We start from the raw sequence: 18,134 nt of genomic DNA, 5'->3' as shown, positions 1-18,134 counted from the left end.
GTATATATATTTCAAAAGATTTTTTTATATCTTTTTGTTAATAATTTGATTTATGTGGAACAAACGATTAAAACAAAACTCTCTCTCCTTCTCAGGTTCCTGCTGGGAGGTGACCGTCCATGCACACCATAAGACGAACGCCATACGACGAGTGCCATACGACCTCCTCCCCAAATGGTGTGTTTTCTCCAACTAGTGAACAAAAAGAATAATGAGATGAAGTATAGAAAATAGCCGATCTATAACGTGGCGCAAGGCAACACCACGTGAGCTTGTAGATCTGATATTTTCACTAGTTTGGGTCTCAGGGAGACTTTTGGGTCACGTGACGTCCTAAAAGGTTTGTGAACCACTGTCCTTGTGAGGATATAACAATTTGGGGGACCATTTTTAACTCACCCGTCACCACGTTCGCCTTTTTGACGCCTATATTCTCGTATGGGAAAAAGTAAAAGCTTATGCTTTCTATGGGGACACGGCTACTTAGAATGTAAATATCTTTCTATGGGGACACGGCTACTTAGAATGTAAATATCTTTCTATGGGGACACGGCTACTTAGAATGTAAATATCTTTCTATGGGGACACGGCTACTTAGAATGTAAATATCTTTCTATGGGGACACGGCTACTTAGAATGTAAATATCTTTCTATGGGGACACGGCTACTTAGAATGTAAATATCTTTCTATGGGGACACGGCTACTTAGAATGTAAATATCTTTCTATGGGGACACGGCTACTTAGAATGTAAATATCTTTCTATGGGGACACGGCTACTTAGAATGTAAATATCTTTCTATGGGGACACGCCTACTTAGAATGTAAATATCTCGGATTCTTCTTTTTGCCCAAAAACAAGCTTAGTTTGCGTCTGATTTTTTTTTGTTTGCAGACGCCTACAATACATCACAACGTACAAAAATGGAAATCTACCGTACTTGTGGGTCATGTAGGCCGTCACAATACAGTACACACATATAAGCACACACACACACACAGCCACAGTCCTTCTATGGAGACAGGCTTTGGAAGGTGGTGGTCAGATCTGGCAGGATAGAGAGAGAGAGAGAGAGAGAGAGAGAGAGAGAGGAGGAGGAGACAGACACAGAGTCACTTTGTGTCAGAGCTTAACGGAGAGAAGGGTGGTGGTGGGGGTTAACGAGGGCAGGACATGGGGCAGGGTGACGAGAGGAGATGCATGGGGCAGACATGTTGAACAGTGTGGAAAACACACACACACACACACACACACACACACACACACACACACACACACACACACACGCTCACACCTGCTGTTCGTCTCAAATGTTTCCAATAAGGCTGTAAATGTTTCCTCCAGCTCTGTGGGAGTGCCAAGAAGACGTGTGTGTGAGTGGGTGGGTGTGTGTGTGTGTGTGTGTGTGTGTGTGTGTGTGTGTGTGTGTGTGCTTTTGTGCTTTAGTAGTGGTTGAGGTTTGGACACTTGGAGGTCAGGTTCAGGGGTGGAGGTTTGGACACTTAGGGCTCCATTTTCGAAAATGGAGCCCTTAGGGCTCCATTTTCGTCACCGCTAAACCCCTTACCCCTAGACTTCTTTGCATTTTTTTTCCTATTTTGCAAAACATTTTTCAATAGTTAAAATGGCCACGTAAGTAAACATAAAGAGAAGTTGTTGTTTTCACCTTGTTTTCGCTTCTGCGGCAGTAATATCACTCCCTCGCTGTCAAAACAGTAGCCGTGATCAACTCACATCTTGGTATAGGTCAGTATAGACGGCTATACTGACATGATTAAACGTTATTTTGTCTCTTTCAGTGCATTGATAGCATTCGAACATGTTGATGTTCCCACAAGTATAGTACCGTAACACAAACGTGTGTCTGTGAGGAGAGAGTTGGAGACATTTAGAAGGAAGGAAGGAAGGCTGCTGGCGTTCCATTTATTTTCTAGTTCTGTTTCTCTTGGGGTTTTTTTCCTCACTCCCAAAAAAATGACACAAACTCCCAGTGCAGCAGATCGACACACAAAGGCACACGCGCACACACACACCACACGCGCACACACACACACACACACACACACACACCACACGCTCTCACACACACACACGCACACAGTGGGGAAGAGAGCGAATAAGTGGCATTTAATGTGCTCAATGAGTCAGGCAGAAAAAAAGAAAAAATAGAGGCAAATGCCAAACACCCACAAGTGTGCATCTAATGGGGGAGCTCCCACATCAGCCACATGCAAAGTGTTGACAGCTATCTTTATGGGAATAAAGTATTGCTCTTAACCCCACCCCCAGAGCACATCCGTCAACGGTGACTCACATCACCACGCCAGAGACACCGTGACATTAAAGCAATGTGTTTTCCTCCAACAACGCGCACATACACACACACACACACACACATGCACACGTGCGCGCACACACACACACACACACACACACACACACACACACACGGGGTGGGGGGTAATTTTTATTATTTTATATAAAGCCTGAGTCATACTTACAGTATGTGCTGGCGTCACACACACACACACACACGCACACATACAGTACACCAGAAAAACGGATCAAGCACACACGCACCTGAGATAGAAGCACATACATGTACTGTACTGACACAGCAGCACACATAAATGAATATATGGCTGCACACGACGTTTTCACACACAAACAAACACACACACACACACACACACACACACACACACACAGCGCCTATATGATATCCTCTGGCTGTGAGTATATGTGCCAGCGGCCAGCTGGTACTGTCATGTCTGATACACTGGAGCAGAGGCAGTGCGGTGTGCAATAAGGTAGGAGGAGACCGGCATGCAGGGAAGACATGGCTCCAATGGAATGTATTAGCAAGAGAGCCGTGTGTGTGTGTGTGTGTGTGTGTGTGTGTGTGTGTGTGTGTGTGTGTGTGTGTGTGTGTGTGTGTGTGTGTGTGTGTGTGTGTGTGTGTGTGTGTGTGTGTGTGTGTGTGTGTGTGTGTGTGTGTGTGTGTGTGTGTGAGAGAGAGACACAGCGGCTAGACTGAGTCCTCAGCAGCCATGACACCCTGTTAGTTCTGTCTGTCTATCTGCGTCTGTCATGTCCATGACCATGCCCCCATTCTGAACCTCACCGTTCTTCACCATTTTTGAATAAAGACCTTTCTGTTGGAACGGGTCGGTACACACTTCCAGTTTTCAATCAGAATTTCAAGTCGAAATCTTCTGATCTACAAAGTTACTTGTTACTAAAGTTTTTCACGGAAATTAAGTGGAGTAAAAGTGCAATTTGGATCCGAGATGTAGTGGATTATAAATCAAAGTAAAATGGAAATTGGAAAGTCCAAAATGCCGCAAAATTGTATGCATGAAGTCCACACTACCCAATTTGGGCGGGAACCCAAACATTATGTTATGCTTTAGCAATTGAAAAATAGCAGATCTACAAGCTCATAGCGCGCCACCGAGTGGTGCGCTACGAGCTTGTAGGTCTGCTATTTTTGAGAAACCGTGAAAATATTTATTTCAGAAAACTGGAGCATTTAGAAGAACTTTTTTTTAATTTCAAGGTCAGGCCTAAATGGGTTAAGTAGATGAACAGTACTTAGTTACGTCCCACCACTGCGGCCTTGATCCAGGAAAGATTGGGGACAACTGATTTACCTCATGGTGGAGGTGGAGGTGGTGGGTGGAGGTAGGGAGAGGATAGGAAGAGATTTACCTCATGGTGGTGGAGGTGGTGGAGGTGAGTGGAGTATAGGGAGAGGATAGGAAGAGATTTACATCATGGTGGTGGAGGTGGAGGTGGTGAGAGGAGGTAGGGAGAGGATAGGAAGAGGACTGACTCTCGCTCCACCTCACATGTGCAGAGAGAAGGAGAGAGAGAGAGACATAGAGAGAGAGAGACATAGAGAGAGAGAGAGGTGCTGGGTGATGGAGCGCTGCGTCCGTAGAGTAGTAGAGTGGAAGGGTTATGCGGGGCTAATGAGGTGACTCAGTCAAATAAGCACTCTGAAGGACTGAGGAAATGAGGAGAGGAGTGGGATGGTGATAAATGTAACCATGTGGAAGGGAGATGCGTGCGTGTGTGGGTGGGTGGGTGTGTGTGTGCGTGCGCATGCGTGCGTGCATGCTTGTTGTATTACTATACGTGTGAACAGTGGTGGAAAAAGTACTCTAATGTTTTACCTAAGTAAAAGTATAAATACTCTATTACGAGTAAAAGTCCAGAATTCAAAATGATAATAATTGTAGTGGAGTAACAGTATAATATGTGTATTTTACTTATACTTTCCACGACTGCGTGTGAAGGCCACATGTCCTTACAAATACAGTACAATTTGGGAAACGGACATTGTGGGGACAATTTTCCCAGGAAAATGTATGTTTATTATTAATCGCTATTCGCTACAATTTGCGCCTTACTGACCTGTGGTCCTATATGTAATTCAATTCATCAGACTTATACATACAATACAAATCATCATAAATGCCAGGCATTTACAGAAAACAAGACGTATAACTTATAAGGTCATGTCGTGTGGCTTTAGGCCTCGTTTGCAGTGATCGCCTTCCATTTTAAGGCGTTGCTTCTACCTCCAAGCCTCTGCGCTATAAGGGCATTCATAATTCAAGCTACTAGCAAAACAAACGGTGGCTAACAGCCACATAAACTGATAACGCTGGGGCGTGTGCCCTGTGTAGTTTGTACCTCCCAGGACAATGAAATCTGGAGCCTGCAGAAATTGGATGAAAGCCCCCCAGGGGCAGGTCAGGGGTGGTGGGAGGGAGAGTAAAGCTTGATTTATACGTCTTCATCGTATGATGGTGTCGCGCGCAGACAATAGCCGACCTGCAAGCTCCGCTGTGTGCTTGTAGGGTCCAGCTATTGTTGGGGTGCGACTCACAATGGAGCATAAATTGGGCTTAACAGGTGAGGTCCTTTTTGGTGGTGGTGGGGGGGGGGGGGGGGGGGGGGCGTGGACATGTATTGTGGCTATAAAGTGCAGCTCCCCTGTGTGTCCCAGAAATACACACACACACGCATGCACCACCGCAACTAAGATGCATCTCAGGTTCCTGCCGTGGCGTCTCCCTGGGGACTCGTTTAGGCGTGTAGAGAGCACGCGTGGGGACAGGGGCCGCTTATTATGAATCACCTGCAACTTTAATGCGCTCATTACATTACGCCGGCTGTGGCGTATATCCGCGGCTCTCTGAAAGGCCCCTGGGGGCCCCTGGGGGGCCACCGCCGCGGGGTTGAGACCTCTCACGTGGAACACTCAAATCCCACTCACCACTGATCACACGATTCACACCCCTCTCTCTCTCTCCGGCCGTGTCGCAGTGCAGCGCAGCAGGGTGGCCTTGTCATCATTAGAGGGTGCAGCGAGTACACGCGTGGGTGTTTTGTTGTTCGCCTGCAGAGGTGGATATAGTACATTTACTCAAGTACTGTACAGCTTACACTTAACATTTCGAGGTACTTTTACTTTACTGAGTATTTCCAATGATATCCACTATACATCTCGATCCAAATATTGTACCTTTTACTTTGAAAAGTTTATAGTTACTTTGCAGATTTTGATTATTTCTAACCAACGTTCAAGGTTGTACTTCATTGATTCATTACATCTTGTGTGAAGGTACATGAGAGTAAACCTTAATTTTGTTTGGCTTCCTTCAGCCATGTACATTCCGGCCAGTTGTAGCCGATTAGCCATGCAAGCTTGTAGATCTGCTATTTTCAAAGGAGTTTTAGATATTTGAAAACGTGAAATGGGACATTCTGCATAATCAGTAGGATACTTTCTACTTTTGGTACTTTAAGTGCATTTTGTACTTTTACTCAAGTATACATTTTCAATACCAGACTAGTATTTCTATATTGCAGTATTGATACTTTTACTTAAGTAAAAAATGTGAGTGCTTTTCCCACCACTACACAAACTGTAAAATAAACAGATCCGGGCCCGAACCTCTAGTATTGTTTTGGATTAGATTTAGTTCATAAACAGTGTGGTACTATACAGTAGTACTGGAGTGTGTGTCAGTCAGAACAGAAGATGTGTGTCTTCTTGGCGTGCAGCTCCCGTGTGTCCCATTTTCCTGTGTGATGTGATGCTCTAATGAGATGATGTATGGTTTATTCTCAAGGAACTCATAACAAGTGTTTATGAGAGAGAGAGGGAGAGAGAGAGAGAGAGAGAGAGAGAGAGGGAGAGAGAGAGGGAGAGAGAGGGAGAGAAGGAGAGAGGGGGAGAGAGAGAGAGAGAGAGAGAGACGTGTCCCTGAGAGAGAGATTCAGAACAGAGATTCAGAGTACAGCCATGCACAGCATTATTGGTGTATGGCGTGCGTGCGTGCGCGCGTGCGTGCGTGCGTGCGTGCGTGTGTGCACTTATAGTACAGTACTCGTGAAGGCCAAATGTCCTCACTAGTATAGTATAAATGTGATGTTCCTGGTCCTCATCCAAGAAAATATGATTGTATGGTCAAACAAAGACTAATAGAGAGGTGTACACTTTATAGTAAAAGGTTTAGGCTGGGGTTAAGATTTAAGCATTAGAGGTTATATTTATGAGATGGGAAATTAGTTTTCTTGTAGATCTACTATTTTGGGCTCTAGGGTTTTGGGTTAGAAATGGCACAGAATTGTCAAAATGGCTTTTGTAAAAATGTCGATGTCCTCACAAGTATATAATTAGCGTGTGTGTGTGTGTGTGTGTGTGTGTGTGTGTGTGTGTGTGTGTGTGTGTGTGTGTGTGTGTGTGTGTGTGTGTGTGTGTGTGTGTGTGTGTGTGTGTGTGTGTGAGCCTGCGTGCCTGCCTGTGTGTGAGAGTGTGAGTGCGCTCCAGATAGTGCAGCTGATGGCTATCTCTGGGAGAGAGAGGCTCTATTGATTTGGCTGGGGTAAATAATTGGTTGGTTCTACAAGCTGTCATGTTCGGCCTGATTGCTGAGCACTGTGTGGTCTAAAGCAGTTATCTCCCACCATATCCCTCTCTGATCCTTCTCCAGGCCTTCTTAGTCTATCTCTACATGTATCGATTAGCACAATTTTTGGACAGTAATCCTTATTCTGGAGCCTTTGCGTTACAAGTCTTCTCTTTTTGTTGTTGTTGCTATTGGGGCGAGGGCAGACGATGGCCTATTTCGTAAAATAAAAAAAAATGACTTGGGAGGGGGGGCGGGGGGAGTTAGAGAAGTGGTTTTCAAAGTGGTTGTCCGTGGGACCCCAGAGGGTCCCTGGGGGGTTCCAGGGGGTCCCCGGTAAAATGAGTTATAGCATTGTCAGTTTAACCACTTTATATTTTAACCTGCACCTAGGGTTCCCCAATTAGTTTTCCCCAGGGGCCAAATTATGTCTAGGGTGACATGCCGAGGGCCATGACGACGTTCATGCGTCATGTGCACATTTTCCCTTTCTTTTCTTTTATTAATGAATTAATCGTAAAAAAGGTGTGGAAGACCTTTCACCGTTGCAGGAACATTATTGTTCTGTGAACAAAGGAATAAAATGTGAAAAGTCTGGGACATTTTAACAACTAAAATCTTGTATGGGGGTCAAAACATTTTCAAATGGCGTTCTGAGACCAAATACACTTTAATTTGGAGGCCCTTTGACATCAGATTAATTGAATATGAAGGACCCAAATGGTCTGTATACAAGCAATAGTGCTTTTCTTGGGTTATAAATCCTTATAGCAGATCTTGTACTTGTACTTTACTTTCCTGTGCTTTCCCCCCCCTGAAAACTGTGAATTATTCAATCAATCAATCAATCAAAGTAAGAAAACCAATAGTGCAGGACTTGCAGGAGATAGCCTATTTCATAAAATGAAACACTGAGTTGGCTACAATCTAGAGGAGAAGGTTTTAGAGGTGCCAGACATACAGTATTAAAGTCTTATAGGCTTGAATTGGTCTGTTCCATTTTTCTCAGCAGATACAGAGCCTGCCCTATAGGCTTCTACACCGGATCGCATAGGGTCATCCGACCTATAGGCCCTTAGAAGACCATTAGCGACCCCGCTTGGGAGTCTTCTGAACTACAACCCACATCAGTGCAGCAGATCAGCAGATCCACTTTCTTGACGTCCATCCAAATAAAGAAAAGGAAAGAAATATTCCACACGCGGTTCATGCAATAGTTTACACTGTTATAGCAGTAGCCCAATAATAATAATAATAATAATAATAATAATAATAATAATAATAATAAAATTTGTAGGCTGATAGTTCATATAGTTGCCATGGGCGTTTTTATGCATTTTTATAGACGAATCACTAATGCCTTATCATTTCTCATGCTATACTAACTTTGTTGTAACTTATTGACTGTTTTTGTTTTGACCATGCATGATTTGTGGGTTATTTGCTATTCAAATCAATAATCAAGAGTAACGTTCAAAAATCCATAACATATCATAAGGTTGAAGCTGATTAAGCCACTCTGGCTTCGGCAAATAAGCGATTAGCCAGTGTTGCCAGATTGTGTGAGAGAAATAAGCAGCCTATGAAAAACAAGCCCAAAGAAAACATTAAACCAAGAAAACATTAAAATAGCAGATCTACAAGCTCGCGTAGCGTTGAGAGCTTGTAGATAGGCTATTTTCAAAATAATCTTGGAAAAAAGTGACAAATGTAGATATATATATATTTTTGAAATATTTTAACAACTCAAATCTGGTATTCCTTTTACGCAAGGTTGTGCTTTGTTGTTAATCTTGTGTAGGCTACTGGTACATAAGAGTAAAACTTATATTTGTTTGGCTTCCTTCAGACAATGCAGCAGCAAATATATAATATAGTCCGACTCCTAACATCAAACTCAGCAAACACAGCAAACAAAAGGATAAAACAAAAATACATTGCATGGATGCACCTGGGACGTATCCTCAGTGATCGGGGTTTCGGGTCTCCCATCATCATACCCCTCACTCAGGTGACCCAGCCGGGGTGATCAAGTCCCGACTTACGTCCCAGTAGCTACCCTCGATCAGTCCCATTAGGGAAAAACCAGGGCCACACAATCCGTTCCTCCTGAACTACTCTGCCGGGACTGGGAGGTACCATTCTGGCGTGTGGAAGGACTAGGATCTGTGGGTTGACTCCTGTCCGGGCCCCTCCTACGTCTCACCAGGTCCACTCCTGCTCTCACCATGTCAGGCCCTGTGCGTTGCACCAGACTCCCAGCACCAGGCACTTAATTCAGGAATGGTGGATTCTCGAGCCGCAACGGTTCCGCAGGCTCCACCTTGCCCTTGGTGGTGCCGCAGGCTCCGCTTGAGGCTTGAATGGCCCTCCTAAAGGCCTCACCGTGGGTTTGTTGGGCTTCTTCCTCACGGAAGACACAGGCTGGCGCGCCAACCCATACTGCTCCCGGGTGCCGTCTACATTCCGGCTGCCACCCGTCTCTCCGGTGGTCACCAGACTATTCCTGGTTGTCACATAGTCTATTCCTATGAGTCACTATAAATAGAATATAGAATATAGAGTGCAAAAAAGAGCAAACAAAGAGTAGAAAAATAGTAGGCCTACTTGTAACAGAGTATGATCTATATTGCAGTATTGATAGGCCTACTTGTAACAGAGTATGATCTATATTGCAGTGTTGATAGGCCTACTTGTAACAGAGTATGATCTATATTGCAGTATTGATAGGCCTACTTGTAACAGAGTATGATCTACATTACAGTATTGATAGGCCTACTTTAACTTAAGTAGGCCTACTTTGTACTTAAGTACAAATTCCACCACTGATATAATGATATTATATTTACGCAACATTACAGAAAAAGAAGCCCAAATCGCTTATCATAAGCAGACATGGCAACACTGTCTGACGACAGCTAGTAGCCTAGCACGCCGTCACCTACAACGAACAAAGCTGGTTTGTTGTGGGTTCTGTGGAAGTTTGTGAAAAATCTCTCACTTCCCAAAAGGGCAGAGAAATGTGTATGAACACGTCTGTGTGTGTCTGCCACGTCTGAGCCGCAGCCCTGACTCACTTCCCCTCAAAATCACTTCCAAGGACAGCGTCGCAGCTGAGGAGGACTGATCTGGAGGAAGAAACTTTGAATTAATTAAACGGTAATTTTGGAGTAAACATAAACCTTTCCTTTTTTCCCCCGCAGAGGCTTTCGGATATCATAATAAAGTGGGGAAACAGATGTCGAGCGTCATTCTGTCATCGGCGTGGCGAATTCAAAGAGTGGTGGGAGGGGGGCGTTGAAAGGAACAAAAAAACCGCTTTGCTTCATTCTCCTTTTCATCATTCCGTTCAGGCTTAAAAACTAAACAAAAAAACATTAACACACTAATTATAACGCACTGTATTGGTGCAGTGGGTGTGATCCATTTAAAACAAAAGCAGTGAAAGCACACTGATGAAGGAGACTTTACTAGTTTAAACTTAGTTTCTATGTGTAGGCTACTGTACAAGCAAACGGAATATTTGACGATGGGATTCTCAGATTGGTGTGTGTGTGTGTGTGTGTGTGTGTGTGTGTGTGTGTGTGGATTGGAAGCAGTGGGATGCACCATGCTGTGAGGGAGGGCCCCCAGGGGCCAGGCTAGCACTTTACATCATTAGTATTACATGATCTGAAACATCTTTGCAAAGGGGCACATGAGTAAGCTATTTATTTGCTGTGAGCATAATCTAAACTAGCATTTTGGGTGGGTGTGAGAGAGAGAGAGAGAGAGAGTGGCATATTGACGGAATGGAACATATTTATTATCACACGGCAACAGTTTTGATGGTGTTTACTGTTTATCTCTCTCTCTCCTCCAGGTCTGCCATGCTGCCTACGCTCTCCATCTCTCTCCTCCTCATCCTCGTCTCCGTGCCAGCAGCGCTCCCGTCGCTGCAGGGGGCGGCCAACGGCGCCTCATCCCAGGAGACCCCTGCCACTGCCAGCCCACCCCCACCACCGCCACCTCCTCGCCGCCCTCCTTCGCCCCTTGGGGACCCCAGCTGGGCGGTGGGTCTGCGCGTGTACCGTGCTCTGCGCGCACCCACCTCCTCCTCCTCCTCCTCCTCCTCCTCAACCCACGTCAACACCGTCTTCTCCCCGCTGCTGTTGGCGTGCTCCCTGGGCGCGCTGGGGCGAGGCTCCGGGGGCAGCACCTCCAGCCAGCTCCGGGACCTCCTCAAGACCCCCCCCGCCGCCCCGTCCTCGTCTCCTCCTCCTTCTTCAGTGGTGGAAAAAGTACTCGCATGTTTTTTTACTTAAGTAATAAGTATCAATACTGCAATGTAGTACTGTAATACTCAGTTACAAGTAAAAGTCCGGAAATAAACTGAGTAAAAGTACAAAAGTATTGGTATCAAAATGTATGTAAAGTACCTATAGTAGAAAGTACTCTTTATGCAGAATGTTTCATTTCAAGCTTTCAAATGTATTAAAAAAGAATCTTTTGAAAATAGCAGCCGACGCATTGTGAGCTTGTAGATCGGCTATTTTCAAATGGCCGAAATGTACATACAGGGCTGAAGTGCTTAATGTATGTTTTGTAATAATAATCAAAATCTACAAAGTAACTAGCAGAAGGAGGAGAGGACACTGGAGCAGCACGGACATTTAGAGCCTTTTATTAGGTGCGAAGTATACAGGATAACGACTAACGTTTCCACCTTGTAGTCTTCATCAGAGTCATGTATTAGGTGCTAAGTATACAGAACGACTAACGTTTCCACCTTGTAGTCTTCATCAGAGTCATGTATTAGGTGTGAAGTATACAGGATAACGACTAACGTTTCCACCTTGTAGACAGTCTTCATCAGAGTCATGTATTAGGTGCTAAGTATACAGAACGACTAACGTTTCCACCTTGCGGTCTTCATCAGAGTCATGAGTTGGTAGACTCTTTGTAACTAGTAACTAGTTTTCAAATAAATGTAGAGTAAAAGTGCAATATTTGCCCCTGAGATGTAGTAGTAGAGTAGAAGTAAAAGTATTGCATTTTATGCCCATGAAGCAAACTATCAAAAGAGAAGGGAACCTGCACACCTGCACGCTCCAAAAGATTGAAGAAATGTATTGCCGACGTTTCGAGCCAAGGCTCTTCATCTGGTCAAACTCTTGGCTCGAAACGTCGTCAATAAATGTATCTTTTGGAGCATAATTATGAGTGTGCGGGTTCCCTTCTCTTTTTCATATGTTACTTTTTGAACCCAGCACCTCCACGAAGTCATGTGCGTATTTTACTATAGTTTCTGCATGAAGCAAACTACAAATAGCTCAAAATTCTACTTAACCCATTCTGACCGGGCACACATTTTGGTGTTAGCATCATGTTATGCTTTAGCTATTGAAAAATAGCAGATCTACAAGCTCATAGCGCGCCACCGAGTGGCGCGCTACGAGCTTGTAGGTCTGCTATAATGTCAGTCGAAGAACGACTGACATTTTTATAAATCTGATCTCAGGTCAGAATGGGTTCATCAGACCAGTGTGTGTCCAGTGGAAACCTCGTATGAATCTGATCTCAGGTCAGAATGGGTTAAGTACATAAATTGTACTTTACCCCACTGTTGTTCTTCCCCCCAGGCCGCAGCGGGGGCCGGGGACTGGGAGGAGGAGGTTTTATCCGGGGCGCTGAGGACCCTCCGGAGGGAGGAGGCCAACGGGAGCAGCTTCCACCTCCACAGCGCCTCGGCCCTCTTCTCCAAGGACGCTCCGCCCGTGGACCAGGCCTTCGCCCAAGACATCAAGGTAGGGTCAAGTTCGTCGACTAAAACTAGGGGTGGCGGGCGATATGGTGATAAATATTGTATTGTGATAAAATGCCTTTTCAGAGATATCATAATATATTCAGTATAGTGTGGTACAGTGAATGCACATTCTTCTATACCTTCATTTATACTTAGAAGAAGTAGTAGAACGACAGTTTCGGTAGCCAAAAAGTATTTTGGTCTAAATGTTCTATTACTCCTTTTTCTTTTAGTTTTTGTTACCTTTTAGGTGGTTGTACGGTTAACTAACTTGAACAATAACCCTGAAAAAAAAAAACGCATGAAATAATATCCTGAATTATATACAAAATCAACTGTAGATTTAGTCGACTAAAACTAGACTAAATAAAAAGACTAAAACCAAATCAACATTTTGCACTAAACTACGTCCAGGCCAGGTTCGGGGTGCAGCATCAGCCTCTGTGGAAGGGAGACTCCCAGGCCGACCTCCTGAAGCAGCTCCACGCCTGGGCCCAGGCTGGCCTCGGCGGGCCAGACGGGGTCCCTCCTCTAGACGCCCAGATCCAGGCCAAGGCGGGCGGCCTCATACTGGCCAGCGCCCTGCGTTTTAAAGGTGAAGAGAAGTAGTGTGCATGACCTACATAGTTATTATGACACAAACTAAGAACTGTTTCTGACACACCTTGTTGTACCACTTTCAATCTGACTTCCCTGTTTTAAGGGGAAAATAGCAGAGCAACAAGCTCACAAAATGTCACAATGTAGCACATTATGTCTATCTACAGCAGGGGTAACCAACCAGGGGTTCGCGAGCTTCCAGTCGATCGCGGGAACGTTTCCAGTCGATCGCGAAGTGTCCGAGCCAATTGAATAATGTCAGTGCCGCTCGTCACATGCAAATTAATTTTGAGCAGAGCGCTGTGGCTCTGAGTTTGAGAATAGACCCCATCGTCCAAGGGTGTGTGTGCGTGTGTGGTGGGGGGGTGGTATCTTAGCAACACTGAATGATCTGTCCCATTGGTCGTGTGCTCGTATCATGAGCCAATGGCTGCAGCTCTGAGCTTCCCAGACCCAGGTTCACATCAAGGTTCACAACAAGCCGTAAAGAGAACTGACAGGTCAGCCACAGGACTGCTACCATATTAGCAGCTGTGAGCGCTCTTCTCTTCTCGTGAAGAAAGCAGGACAGAGTTGTCAAATAAATCCCGCCGTCATTCATACTGTATTTATTCTCCGACCCGACATTAAAATACGGAACAACGTGCGTTCATTACGGGCTCCTGCAGACACTTGAGTTGGGACTACTAGCCGATAGCGCCCTAGTGCTCCTTCAGTTTTCGTTGTTCGTTGTTATAATATTTTTTATTATTGGGATTTGATCATTGATGCAAATTCTAAACATATCGATGCAGCTGCAGAAGTTGTGTTGCTTAAAGGAATGCATAGTTGCGTTCTCCTCAACTGCTGCGCAGCAACAACAAAAATATAAAAATGAGAAAAATATACTGAATATACCAGTCTGCAATGCAAACTAATAGGCGAGTGCACTACAGGGCATATGCAAAGGGAAAGAATGACTTCTGTCCGTGACAATAATCAATGCTACAGTTTGAATTCTGTACACATGCACACATAGAGCAAAAAATATGATAAATATGAAAACTTGTTGAAGTACAACACATGAGTCAAGTAGCTGCTTTTGTATCAAACCCTTTCCTCTTTACTGAGCCTACTGTCATTGAACTGCTGTCCGATAAAATGCAGGATGTGTTTGCATTAACTTCAGATATTTAAATGGAGATTATTGGATTAGTAAGTGACTGTCACCTGCAGGTCAGAGCTAAAGAGAAGGAATTTTGGTCTCTTGTAAGCAGAGAAGTATCCCCTGATTGTGTCGTGTGCACTGAAGCTGCATGCCTATACTTTGGTTCCACGTACTTATGTGAAATGGCCTTTTCACAAATTAAAATAATAAAATCCAAGTTTAGAACTCGTATGACTGACTCACATCTTAATGACACCCTCAGACTGGCAATCACTAAATATGAACCAGATTTCAAAACGCTTGCAGATAAAGTGCAGTCACAGCAGTCTCATTAAAGGTGGGCTGACCCTGAGAGTATGTCACCATATCTGTGCAAATATATATGGTCATGTTATGCCTATGTCATTTGAACATCTGCCAATGTGAATATTCATTGAAATGAGAAACAACATATTTCTAATACTAATTATTTCTAATTTGTCTTAATATTATTTGACATTGATAATATAACTTACTATAAGTATTTATTCTAATTTAAGCTTTAGTCTTTGTGTGGATGTGTGCACATGCATTGAGCCTGTCAGAAATAGCAAAAAAACAAGTGTTTTTTCTAACACGTTTTAGTGGTAGATCTTGGCTTACAATTGGGAATAAAATGGGCTCTTGGGCTTGAAAAGGTTGGTTACCACTGATCTACAGTATCTATCTATCTATCTATCTATCTATCTATCTATCTCTCTCAATTTCATATTACATTTTATTTAAACACATAAGCCGTAGTTTATACTTTGACCTGTTAATATAAAACAGTCGATATACGAGCTCCGCTTTAAGACCTTCTTCACTGATGGCATTGAATGAATACCTCTTTCTATTGCCAAAGATAGTACCAGACCTCAGCTGTGCACACAGTGACCCTTGACCCCTGGTTAAATTAAAACTAACATATGGTTCATGTGCATATAGCCTCTGAGTTTGGACATATTAGTCATAACATTAATATTTGATATGACAATATGCACACTTCTCCTTAAAATTAGATCATTACCTGGCTCTTAATTTGAATAGAAGTCCAAGAAGAGGCCGCATCAGAATCGGCTTTACTGTCGCATGACAAGTTTATGGGCGTAAAACAGTGGGTGAAATTATTTTTCTCTTGCGGGAGCGCACGCTCCACCATTTTGTGTTAGTCTTAGCGTTGGGTAGAGTGAGAGCAGAATGGAAAGAGCTAGAAACGGGTTAAATAAAACAAAGATATACTGTACGTCATGTATACAGATAGTGTATTGTGATTGCAGATACTGTTACATATGTTATGAACATAACATACAGTAGGTACATATATGTGATGTTGAACATTGGCATCTTATGGAGATGTGTTCATGATCTGTTAGAAACATTAGCATCATATTCAACGCACACAGGTGCCAGTCGATGAAAATAAAGTCTTGATATAGAAGGAAATAAGTTGCGGCACAATCATAACTTCCAAATCGATTATTTTATTATCACATAAAATAGAACATTTCCACAGTCAGTTTGCCTTCTTCAGGGTTGAATTGATTAACATTAGAATATAATTTATTTCTAAATACCAAGTCCAGCCTGAGAAAATATACCTGCTATCTCCCTTGCCCAAGGATGGTTATACTAATATCCGACTTAAATAACTGTTTTGTAAGTCTGCCCTCAGACATGCATGTACTAAAAAATAAATAGTGTCTATTCCACGACTGTATCATATTTCAGTTGTGTCTGATATCACAGCATTCCCAGACTAAAGTGTATTGGTCTCTTTGAAGTGTGGTCTCTGCTTGAATATTCTGTCATTTTTCTAGTTTATGGCTTTGGTGTCCAAACTTTTTTCAAAGGGGCCCATATTAGAAAATATGAAGTCACCCAAGGGCCGACTATATTACCAACCCAGACGTGCGAGGTAAAAAATAAAATGTACCGTAATAGCCTTTCTTTGACCCCTTCAGAATGAGACGACAAGGAACAAGGAATCTTGACAAATTATACTCTGGGAAAGGTGACTAAAAACTGTAAAAATAAACAAATAAAGAAACACCCCTGGCTTATGCGAATCAATTATAGTTGAATGAAAACACGTCACTTGATTATTCTTCATTATCAATTGAGTCTTTGATTGAGTCTTTCCCCAGTTTGGGGAAAAACAGCAAAGCACAGGAAATTACAGTTCAATACAAGGTCTTTATTAAACAAGGGATTTAAACCCAAGAAAGCATATTATGGCTTGTGCAGATTCGTGTTAAGATTAGCAAGCTTGCAACAGGAACCTTCGGGAATGGAAAGCTTCCCGTTTACTTGTATCAATGTAATTTGTATAACATGTTTGGACAAAGGCTCTAGCTGAGTGGTTATACGTTAGTGAGCCCTCGGGGAGCCAGAGCCCCTGGTTGTCCCAGGTACGATTCCAGGCCAGCAATGTGTCGATGTGTGTCCCTGAGAAAGACTCGTAACCCCAAATTGCTTCCCGAGTGCCGTAGAATCCAGTGGCTACTCACAGAGGACGAATTTCACCTACAGTATACATAATATATTACATAATGTGACAAAAACCACCCCAAAGAGTATATTCTATCTATAAATACACCATTTACCTTTTTCTAACAGAAACGGGTCACTCAAATCCTCCTCTAGCCAAGCGGTTGCATGTATCATGTAGCTAGCTACTGTATGTGCAGTCAACCATGGCATAAGTGTTTGGCTGGACAGTGAAGCTCATCACATCGCTAGCCAGCCGTGAACAATAAGCATGGTGGTGAATTGCGGCAGTTTGTCTGTAACGGCCAGAGCACTCTATTGGAGCGGCCCGGGTCCAGCAATGAGTTAATTTCCTGGGTTTGACGGTTCATTGTGATTAATATTAGCATGTGTGCGTGCGTGTCAGTGCATGTGTGCGTGCGTGCCCGCCCGTGTGCCCGTGTCAGTGCTCACGGAGTGACTGTGCACTCGCCAACTCGTCCATCAAAGCCACCGCGTTGCCAGCGTCGCCCACCTGTGTTCACGCACGCACACACGTGAGGGGGGGGGGGCGCGTGCGCATGGGGGGCATCCGTTGGACCCCAGCTGGTGGACACAGCAGATAAAGAATGATTCTGGGGTCTGTCACTGAGAGAGCATTCATCTTCGGCCGGGGGGGGGGGGGGGGGGATGGGGCGATGTGTCATCTTAAATAATTGAGTAACAAGTGTCCAGACTCTCTCCCCGTGGCGGCTCCGTGCCCAACATCTGTGCTCGGAGCGCTCCAAGTCTGCCGCAGAGCAGAGCAGAGCCCGCGCTCTGATCCGAGCAGAGCCCGGGCTCTGATCTGCTCCTTTAGTGAGAGCGGCCACGGTGGCACCGGACCCGCTTTGCTTTGTGCTGCAGGCTTCAATGTGTTCACTTTGAAGAGCCCCCTGATCTAGGTCGTTGTTGCGTGGTGGCGCCCCCTGTTGGAGCACTTCTCCAACCCCCCGACTGGGGGTGCATGGTTGGCGGCTAGTGGTGGAAAGAAGTACTCACAGTTTTTCTTTTCTTCAGTAAAAGTATCGATACTGCAATATAGAAAAGAAATACCCTGGTACGAAAGTAAAAGTCCGGAATTCAAAATGCACTTGAGTAAAATAAGTACAAAAGTCGTGGCATCAAAATGTACTTAAAGTAGCCATTG

At 44.1% G+C, this 18,134-nt stretch overlaps 1 protein-coding gene across 1 annotated transcript in view; it reads left to right on the top strand.

Moving 5' to 3' along the window:
• Positions 1–9,880: 9,880 nt before the first annotated feature.
• Positions 9,881–18,134, top strand: part of serpinh2 (serine (or cysteine) peptidase inhibitor, clade H, member 2) — a 38,429-nt gene continuing 30,175 nt past the window's right edge. Inside the window, exons 1-4 of the mRNA XM_080792625.1 lie at positions 9,881–10,085; positions 10,789–11,206; positions 12,548–12,712; positions 13,126–13,306. Coding sequence (XP_080648751.1) covers positions 10,796–11,206; positions 12,548–12,712; positions 13,126–13,306 — 757 coding nt within the window. The 5' untranslated portion in view covers positions 9,881–10,085; positions 10,789–10,795. The remainder of the gene's footprint in view (positions 10,086–10,788; positions 11,207–12,547; positions 12,713–13,125; positions 13,307–18,134) is intronic.

This window comes from Protomyctophum bolini, assembly GCF_963924005.1.
Source record: "Protomyctophum bolini genome assembly, chromosome: 20".
NCBI lineage: Eukaryota > Metazoa > Chordata > Actinopteri > Myctophiformes > Myctophidae > Protomyctophum > Protomyctophum bolini.
This window is presented reverse-complemented; position numbering and strand designations above follow the sequence as displayed.